The sequence below is a fragment of the Limulus polyphemus genome, unplaced genomic scaffold, assembly GCF_000517525.1.
Source record: "Limulus polyphemus unplaced genomic scaffold, Limulus_polyphemus-2.1.2 Scaffold272, whole genome shotgun sequence".
In the NCBI taxonomy this organism is placed as follows: domain Eukaryota; kingdom Metazoa; phylum Arthropoda; class Merostomata; order Xiphosura; family Limulidae; genus Limulus; species Limulus polyphemus.
In genome coordinates, this window is record NW_013665882.1 from 31,315 (window position 1) to 42,078 (window position 10,764).

The window sequence follows — 10,764 nt, forward strand, 5'->3', positions numbered from 1 at the left end:
TTTTGTCATCCATAAAGTTTCTTTGTATTACTCTGCACAACTAACTTTCAAACTACGAAATCAATTATTTTGATTATTAAGTATTAAAAAAGTTTCAGTGTCTAATCCTCACCGCAGTAAGAGTCACTTAAATATATTTTTTATATACTTTTTGTGTGTGTTCGAATTGTGGTCTCTTCCTTTGGGCGTTCTTATTTCATTGATTGAAATCTGCCTCTGCATCTCTTCGCCCTACTTTTCTGTAATGCTATCGTGATTGTGCACGCAGAAATTATGCTGAAACATTTTCAGTAAAAATATCATGCATACATAGATACCTGGTGTAGTCCAAAAAACAAGCTACATATCACTGCTCTAGTTTCTCGTTCTCATTCTCTGTGAACTCGATTTAAAAAATATATCAAGTTCCGGGTGTTAAGCTCGTTTTGCTATTATCAACTGTGACCGTTCCAGTTTCACTCACTTTCAGGTTTCAAGAAAGCAATTATTTTCAACAAAGCTCGCGTTAATTTTTTTAATGCCTCAACCTTATAATTTTTTCTTGAAAACTCAAATTATCTCTCCTGGTATATATGACAACGTTTTTATTATTATTATTTTATAGAAATTATTGTGAACTTTGGAATCGCAAGAATAATGAAGACATGATTTTGCACTGTTATTTTTATATTATGATTGTAGCGTTATATGACCTTCTTCGTTAAGAATACAAGCAAATATTTTAGTCTAAATTCAATAATCCAAATTGTATTTAATTACTTGTAATTGGTTATTGTGTGTTACATCTTTTATCGAATGTTCACCATTAATCTTAGTTACAAGAATGTCTAGTTTGGTGAACAAAACTAATTACTTCTTTAACACACTGTTACGAATTTTTTGACATATTTTGAATAAGCCATCAGAAAATTAAGATACTTTATAATTAGCAATGTGGATTTTTTTTTTATTCATCCAAAAGAGAACCATAATGTGTTGACATTATTCGAGCTTCATCTGCTTAAATTGATTTTTCATGTTTTGATGGAAATGCCCCCAAAGGGCCATGTGGTAAGTCTGGGGCTTATAACGTTAAAAATATTCACGGTGGGCACAGCACAGATAACCCATTGTGTATCTTTGGATTTAAGAACAAACAAACTAAAAATCGATGGAAATAAGTAACTGATCAAATAGGATAGCTAAATAAAAATATCTCAAAATATACAAGTTACTGACTTGATAGAGCAAAGATGGAATTAGAGAACAGTTATCACCTGATAGCATTACGTCTTCAGTGGCTTTAGTAAATGCATACGTTTAATGTTTTGACTTTTCAAGAAGATTTCTCATAGTGAGTATAAATGTCTGGTAATTACTTCAATCTACTCAGGTTGTTTTAAGTACTAGGTTATCAAAAAAGAATGATGAAACAAAATGGGTATAGGTATTTTATTAGAAACACACTCTTATAAAGTCTTCCATTCTTGTTTTCCGTAAAATCCTGGTTGGTAATATACAGAGTATAGAAGAATACAGTAACCAACACAATATTTTACACTAAACACCTAAACTTGGACACTATAACTGGCACTATTCAATATTTATTATTTAAGTACCAGTTGCTAAACAACCTTAAGTTTGTAAATTTAAGAGTTGTGCGAAATGTCCTGTGGTACATGGGTGAATAAGCACACATTTCGAATTTTTCAGTATATATTCCGAATATTATGTACAGAGTTGTTTACAGGAGACACGTGGAATAATTTTAAATGCTCTCTGCTATTTCCAGGACATTGACTGGGAATCACTCGCTATTTTTTTTAAATATCAAAACTGGGTCCTCCTTTTCCCTATGGCAAACAAATAGATAAGCGAGATTACGAACTACACCGTTAGTTGGAGTAACGTGAACTTCCGTAAATAAAAAAATAATTTGGTGAGGAAAACGGGTTATTGACCCAAATAAGGTTGTAGCGGTATTTCATGCTTTAAACCTGATATACAAGTATGTTTTCAAATATAGAAAAAAAAAACATTTTCAGAATTGTATTAAAATCTCATAATGACAACTTTAGTTTTTATATTTAAGATATATTATTTTAGAAGTGTTTATTTTTTAAAAGCGAAAAAATCACCAGTGGGATCTTCTAACCAAGGGTAGTTGTGGGGACATTCCATACATGTGTGTAATCTGTTAGTTTCGCCAGGCAACTCCCTAGTGGTCAGTGGACAAGCATTGGGGATGCTGCAATATGCTTGACCTTTGATGTCACACTTCTCTTTCCATGGAGCAAAGTCCCGGATGGAACTGAGTTCTGTTGGGTTTTGCATCCACTGAAGAACCTGCGTCATGGTGACAAAGTAAATATCGTTCTTGTCCAAAGATTCGTCAATCCAAGTGATCAGAGCCTCCAGAAACTTGGAGTTGAGTTTCAAGAATCCAGCATGGAAATATAAACCTAGAGGGGCACGGTTGGTCTTGTAGTGGCGTTGCAGGTTGTTGTTAAGGAAATTGTAGAATTGATCACGTGTTATGATGTTGCTACAGGTGTCCACCATGGCGCAACCAGCCAGCTCTTCATCAAATTCAGGGTCATCACGCCTGTCCAATTCGTTCATGACCAACTCCCATACAGCATGAGAGCGTGTAGGACAGTGTTGTCCATTACCATGACACTTGTGGGGCATACTAAAATAAAGGGTATAGGGCCATAGAGGAGGGTTACTGAGAGGGGCTGTGACGGAAGAGTCGTAAAGGAAGGCCTGTTCTTCCATCATGCCGAACTGACTGTTTCCACCCACTCGCAGGTAAGGAGCACGAACGCCAACAACCGAATTGTCTGATATATTTGCAAACCGTTCAATGATAAGTCTAGAACCCGCCATTTCCTTAGCCCAGGTATCAATGTCGGCATTTGTCCAGTACTTTTCGTCATTACGGTGGCTGTAGAGTACAAAGTGATATTTGTAATATTCAAAAAGAATTTTTACATAATACTGGTATTACTTATTTAAGATTTAATAAGTTTAATAACCTAGGCCGAACATATATTACTGGAATCAAAAATGAATTAAAATGAAATGATAAATATACCTAATTGAATTGGATGTTTTCAGAACTTTGTCATAGATTATATCATTTAAATTCTGTGAAAACATTTTAGTACTTTGAATGAAACTTATGATTTTTTTCAGACAAGATAAATAGTTTTTATCTTTTCACTAGGTTTTTGTAAAGATAAAACAGAAACTGGTTCTTACGTGATAGAATGCGCTGCTATCTCATGGCCTTTTCTATGTAACTCTTGTACAGCAGAGTAATTGGTATATTTGTGAGAAATGAAGAATGTGGATTTAATAGAACATCCATTGGGATTGTTGCGACCTTCTTTAAAGATATCGTGATAAACTGCTAAGTTATTGATGTTCACAGCGTCGTCAAAAGTAAGGGTTACCATCTGAGGAATGTTGTTTGGTTCCAGTTTTCCAGGTATTTGGGTACCATCAGGAGAGCAAAAGCAATCGGGAAGAATACACTGACTCTGGTCACAAGGCGGCGCTTTGTTCGGATCGTGCTCAGCTAAAATCATATAAATACTAGCTCCAATAAAAACAAAATAAGATAGTAGATTAGAATTATATTTGCTATCACTTTTAAACAGGATCATTCAAACACACACACACACATATATATACAACTATGTATATCTATGACATAATGAGTCTACCAACTTTCATCCCTTGTTTATAAAATCACACTTTGAAATTCAAAATTTTAGTTCAGTCGTTCGAACTTTGAAGGTGTAAGTTAGGCTACACTTAAAATGCTACAACACAGGATAATATTTAAATGAAAAATAACATATCCACTTACAGCAAGCATTCTCATCAGATCCGTCGGAGCAGTCGGGAACACCATTACAGAAAAGATCCCTTTCCATACAATCTCCATTTCCACAAGCTATCTTTGAAGCGCTGCAGATTGGTTCATTGGTGGCATAAAGAGGTACAGCTAATTTCTTTTTTTCAATTTGATCACAGTTATTGACCTCTTCTCTCCAGTTGCACGTCTGTGTTTCGATATCGAAGACGAGCCCAGAAGGACATCTTAAGGCTAGTAGACCATGTGTGGAGCATCTGACAACATCTCGACATTCTTCTTCTGGCGAAAGACGAAAATATTCACCCGGAAGTCTGCCTTCACACAGATCCGCATCATTCTGGCTAATTCGCAATGGAGCACCCTCTATCTGTCGTTTGACGATGGACAGTGTTGAAACTAATAAATAAATAAATATCATAACTTTGAACACCCTCTATTTGTCGTACAGTGCTGACACTAATAAATAAATAAATATCACAACTTTAAACACCTTCTATCTGTTGTTTGATGATGGACAGTGGTGACACTAATAAATAAATAAATATCATAACTTCCAACACCTTCTTTCTGTCGTTTGACGATGGATAGTGCTAACACTAAGTAATAAATAAATATCATAACTTTAAATACCCTCTATCTGTCTCGTGACGAGGAAAAATGCTGACACTAAGAAATAAATAAACATCATAACTTTAAATACCCTCTATCTGTCTCGTGACTAGGAACAGTGCTGACACTAAGAAATAAATAAACATCATAACTTTAAACACCCTCTATCTGTCTCGTGACGAGAAACAGTGCTGACACTAACAAATAAATAAACATCATAACTTTAATCACCCTCTGTTTGTCGTTTGATGATGGAGAGTGCTGACACTAAAAAATAGAAAGAATGAAATATTACAACCTTCATCAATGTAATATGAAAAGTTGTAATTCTTATGACAACTATCTTAAAATGTCGAGTCAATTTTTCATTTCATTTCATTGGAATCATCTACCGAGCAATAAGGGCTCCAACTTAACGAAATATTTGTTTGAGATAATTCTAAAGCATCTAAAACTATAATGAATAAATATATGTTTATATACTTTCTGAGTTTTCTAGTTTTCAATGGTTGGATAAAATGAGCATGATTACTTTAAACAATATCATCCACTAATTCAGTTCTGTTTTATAAGTGATTTCCACTCGATATCACTTATATATACATATATAATTGTCGAAACAATGTTGGTGGCGAAGTGTAGTTAACTATATTATTTTTGTATCATACAGAAATATTTTTATTGTCTTATTTAGGAATTATATATTTTGCCAGAATATTCATTCGTTCTACTCTGGCGAATATGTAGCATTTTTTTGTAAAATCAAGTTACTCTTAAGATAATTAATTTTTCTGGTTGCTATGAAGTTTATTATGACTAAAACTGAGCAAAATGTAACAAAAAGTTATTTGACTAATGATGTATTTTTTTTGTAGATTTCCTTTCTGAAAATAGATAGAAGATTATTTTAGGTTTAGTTTTCCTTCTTCTAGTTTGTCATTGAGAATGAAGTGCTACTTGATGGCTGAAATGATTTTAATCATACTGACTTGATGAGAATAGTGCTTCTTGGGCCTTACAATCTGCACAACCATCAACCTAATAGTAACAGTATCACCGAAACGACAACCAGAAGTGGTTGAACGGGTTTTCTTGCTAACAAGTAGGGCAAAAAAGCTGGTAGAGTTGACCGTAGGTGACTGGAGAACCACGGCTTGTTTAAATTAGTCGTACTATGAGTTTACTGCCCCCTATTTTCTGGATCAGGAAACTGTCACTGTCCTTTGTTTAGGGCCTTCCTTATCACTAACTGATCTACGTAATTCTCATTTTCAGAACAGTTGTAAGAGTAGGACAAATCGCCAGTTAACTTACACATAAGCTTATACTACGCCCTACCGTTCGATCGTGCTGAACAGGTGCGTAAATGAATGTGATCACTTCGAATTTAATGTTTTTCTTCCATTTTCCTACGGACTTAATACCGCTAGAAACCGGGTTTCGATACCCGTGGTGGGCAGAGCACAGATAGCCCTTTGTGTAGCTGTGTGCTTAATAACAAACAGTCAAATCGTCATTAGGCCAAAATATGATTTAAGATAATATTATTTTTTCACTTCTTAAGACTTGAAGTAGTGAGACGATTTAGTAATGCGTATTTCGCCGCTTGATTAAAATAAATCAAAATACACACTAATTCCGTGTTCCTTAATGAAATATGAATAGTAATTCATAATATTATAATAATCTAAATCCTTTCGGAAATGTATCTATAATGCAAAGTATACAACTAACGAATAGGCACATTCCTCACTTTCCAATACAGGAAGTTACATAGAAATGTGAATTTAAGGTTGTGAAAAAATAAATTATTTATTTATTTTTGATTTAAGGTCATGATGTCCATTAATAATAACTTCTCTTCAAGAAGGTAATAAAACCTTACTAAATCGCTACTGAAATATACGGCACGTATTAACAATATTTTACAAAGAAGTGTAAAATGATTTCATATTATATATGAATATAAAGTAATACTTTTTCACAAATTAACTTCTCAAGAAGGGTGCACCACAAGTAGAATGGTTGGTCACTTACCACTGATTAACAGAGAAGACACCAAAAGCAATCCCAGAATACACGATCTCATGTTTACTAATTTAAAGATACAGTGCAAGTGGAAAGGCAGTTAGATGACAGTACGTCGGTTTATATACTCACCTACTTCAGTGAAATCTGCCAATTGAGGGCAAGAAACAACCCACCATTTCTTATCCTTTATTTGCTGGTTTTCTTGATGAGTGAATTAGTATTGCTGACGTTGGAGCAAAACAGCCAATCATTTCTTTGAATAATGTAAAATGGTGCACGCACAGCAGAATACTAAATTATAGCACGAAAACAACGTTATAAAGCATGACTATTTTTAATATAAAGGACGTGACATGTTTCAGCAGCCCCAGGTTGCCTTCTTCAGAAGTATTTATCTACTGTGTGCTTATAAAAGCTCAAAAATGATTTAACAACGTCACTTGAAACTATGTTTAGTAAGAGTATTATATAACCACTGTGTTTTCCATTTGTATGAAAGATGTCAGAATTCAACCACTGAAAAAAACAAACTTTTCCTTATATGAGGTAATCCTGGTCCTTCGTCTAGATTTACAATCGAATCTTTCTTTAATATTTCTATCGATTCGCGTATGTTTCTCTCTTCAAAGTTCTTGAGGTTGTGCAACGATTTTATCATCATTCCTATTGATAATATGACCCTTCTTCTATTACGTGATAGGCTAGAGTTGATTTGTCAGTTTATTCATTTTTACAATGTGTTAGGTTATAGCTGCTTTGTCCGTTTATTCATTTTTACAATGTGATAAGCTGTATTTGATTTGTCAGTTTATCCATTTTTACAATGTGTTAGGCTATAGCTGATTTGTCCGTTTATCCATTTTTACAGTGTGTTAGGCTATAGCTGATTTTTTCGTTTATTCATTTTTACAATGTGATAGGCTGTATTTGATTTGTCAGTTTATCAATTTTTACAATGTGATAGGCTGTATTTGATTTGTCAGTTTATCCATTTTTACAATGTGTTAGGCTATAGCTGACTTGTCCGTTTATCCATTTTTACAATGTGATAGGCTGTAGTTGATTTGTCAGTTTATCCATTTTTACAATGTGATAGGTTGTATTTGATTTGTCAGTTTATCAATTTTTACAATGTGATAGGCTGTATTTGATTTGTCAGTTTATCCATTTTTACAATGTGTTGTTTTATTCTTGTTTTCGTCCAATGTATAATTTGTCACATTCACATGTATTTGATAAATTGTATGATCGCTCGTGGTTTGAATTTATGTCTATTTATATAGTATATGTTTCATATTCTGTACATAGGTTTGAAAGTTATACTGAAAACTTTTCTTTAGTTGTTGATGTTTTCTTAGTTAAAACGTACACAATGGGCTACCTGCATTCTTTCCACTGCGGGAAATACAGCCCCGGATTTTAGCACTGTAAGTCCGGAAACTTACCGTTGACTAACCGGAAGACTCTTTCTTTTGTTGTTGATGTTTTCTTAGTTAAAAGGTACACAATGGGCTACCTGCATTCTTTCCACTGTGGGAAATACAGCCCCGGATTTTAGCACTGTAAGTCCGGAAGCTTACCGTTGACTAACCGGAAGACTCTTTCTTTTGAGAAAGTTACAGATTATTTTAAAAAATTTTAGTTAGAAATTTAAACAAAGATTTTACTTGTTATTTTTTGTTTAGCTACGTGTTTCTTAATTTTGAAGTATAGTTTGTTTGTCATGCTAATTTCAAACTCTTGATCGAAGATAATATTTGAAAAAGAAATTCAGTTCTTTAGCAGCATCTTCTTAGTCTGAAGATATAATGAACATTTACAAAAAATATATAGTATTAAAAAAATCTGTTCTCTGAGAAAAAAAAGAAAGATTTGATTTGATATGTGAAACAAACCCCGTTCGGCTTTTCGTAGACTTAAGTTTTTGGTTTACCCTAAAGGTCGCCCATTTTTAGACCATGGCTTTGTTTATAACAATTACCCTCACAGATATAATACGTGAACGTTACACATAGCCTTGTTAAGTTACATAATTTCTTGGCTTCATTTTCGCTGAAGTTCGACTCTAACAGACACTGCTTTTTCTTTGCACAAATGGGGTACTGAGGATTGTTATTTTAATATTATTTGCAGTCTTTGACTCCTCCCACCCCAATGAAACCAAGCAGATAGCTTTATAAATAATATTGTTACACTGGTGTGCTCTTTTCTTTTTTTTTTTGTGATAGAATGAAACTTTTAAAGTCTAATTTGATAATTTATCGTCTTAGAAAAAATCCCTTGAGTCTAAATAAAAATGTAGCATTGTGAAGCAGACACGTTTGGCAATAAAGTACAGTTTGGTACAGTTTGTTCTTCTAAATAAACTAAAAGGACTCGTGTTTTACAAGAGATCACTCTTCCTTTTCACGCCATCTTCATCAAATGGAGCCCCACAGTGGCTCAACAGGAGATCTGTTGGCCTATAATGCCCAAAATCGGGTTTCATACTCGTGGTGGGCACAACACAGATAGCCCATTATGTAGCTTTATACTTAACAACAAACAAACCACCAACCGACACTGTCGAAACAAGATAAATAAATTCACGTCCACTATGTAGTTTCTATTATAATTTCATTTTACTATTACTGAAGAAAATAGTAAACTATGACATACTAGACCAATCACTTGCTTCTTGTTATTCATGGTGTACATTTTGTATTGTAAGCACCAATGTGGTTTGTTTATTGTTCGTATCCGAGAAAAGCATTTTTCAGCTATAAGTTAACATTAAGTTAATGTATTTCATATGGAACGATTAAAATCTAATCTAATCCTGCTTACTATCGAGGGAATCAGTCTACTGGGACACAATTTAACGTTTGTGTAAACTTTGCAAGTCTTTCCCTAAATATTTCGCCAACAGTTTGTTGTACATTATAGTAGTACATTTGTAATACATTAACAATATCGATAAACTTTCGCGACAAATGATTTAACATTACATTTTGTTCCAGGTGAGCCACAACACAGCTACTTCTCCGTATATATAGGATTCAATTAATAGCCTGACACGATACCTGATCAGCAAATTTTGCATATTTATGCAAATAAAGAGTTCTACAAATGGATGAAAGGGTCTTAATAACGTGGCCAGTCAATGTATGTGTGCAAATCCTATCATGTAAGTATCATTTTTAAATTATTCCACTTATTTTAGTTTCAAATGAAGAAAATGTTTATATTAAAGCAGCTTAGGCTAGTGGTATTCGTGATATGATAAGAACTTGCAGCAAAGTTGATTTTCCATTAAGCAAAACAGAGAAATAATGTCGTTAGGGATTAGTATTAAAATCAATTTAATACTTTAAAAAAACTAGGTTCGAATTATTCTTTATTTTCATTTTGTGTTTCAACGTCTTGATAAAGGTGCATACTGGAAATGTTAAGGCATAGAACAAAACATTTTGTAGGCATTTTGGTTATATGTCCAAGAATCTCTAGTGGAAATATTTGTTCTAAAAACACTGACAAGACTTTTCAATTTATTTCTTATCGATAATGTAAAATTTTGCCAAGGATTACAACTTAAATTTTGTTTGTTTTTCTTTGCATTTACTATAATTTGCATTGAAACCCACATGCAAGAACATGTGCCATTACAGTAATTGATATCATATTCTATTTTTATATGCACATTGTGTGTCAGTTACTAATAAGTTTGTTGTACCGGCCTTGATTTTTGGAAAGAGATAGTAAAATAAAATGCATCTAAAGGGAATTAGTCAAACTTTCTTGGTCACGTGGCTAAAGAATAGATACAGAACATCATAAAACAATCCGGTGGGGTAGCGGTAAGTTTACAGACTTACAATGCTAAAATTTTGGGTTCGATTTCTTGCAGTGGAAAGAGTGCAGATAGCCAATGGTGCAACTTTGTACTAAGAAAAATAACTACATTACATACAATATGTGTGTGTGTGTTTGCATGTCACAGCAAAATGTAATAATGTAATGTATCTTCTGCCACTCATTGCGTTTTAAGTAATAAAACACATTTTTTCAGTGTTTTCAAAATTTTACATAGATTCATAAAACTAGAAGATTTTTGCCATTAAGTGATAAGGCCGTTTTTCCAGACTTGTTCAAGAAAACAAACTGAAGTTATTATGTTAAGAGAAATCGATAGCTACTTCATGATAATCAGCTCAAAATCTAGAAACCATTTCCTCCAACCAAAAAACTCATTTATGAGACTTTAGACTTTCATCAGTGCT

At 33.4% G+C, this 10,764-nt stretch overlaps 1 protein-coding gene across 1 annotated transcript; it reads right to left on the reverse strand.

The window, feature by feature from the left end:
• Window positions 1-1,417: 1,417 nt before the first annotated feature.
• LOC106456919 lies at window positions 1,418-6,633 on the reverse strand. The gene is made up of 4 exons (XM_022382702.1): window positions 6,512-6,633; window positions 3,857-4,261; window positions 3,244-3,562; window positions 1,418-2,926 (listed from the first exon to the last, which is right to left on the reverse strand). The coding sequence occupies exons 1-4, from the start codon at window positions 6,561-6,563 to the stop codon at window positions 2,092-2,094; spliced, it is 1,611 nt and encodes a 536-aa protein (XP_022238410.1). The 5' UTR covers window positions 6,564-6,633; the 3' UTR covers window positions 1,418-2,091.
• Window positions 6,634-10,764: the final 4,131 nt, after the last annotated feature.

Coding starts and splice junctions, on each gene's coding strand:
- LOC106456919 (XM_022382702.1), bottom strand. CDS start 6,563: ATGAGATCGTGTATTCTGGGATTGCTTTTGGTGTCTTCTCTGTTAATC. Junction 3,563..3,856: donor ATCTGATGAGAATGCTTGCT/GTAAGTGGATAT, acceptor ATATGATTTTAG/CTGAGCACGATCCGAACAAA. Junction 2,927..3,243: donor ATAGCAGCGCATTCTATCAC/GTAAGAACCAGT, acceptor TGTACTCTACAG/CCACCGTAATGACGAAAAGT.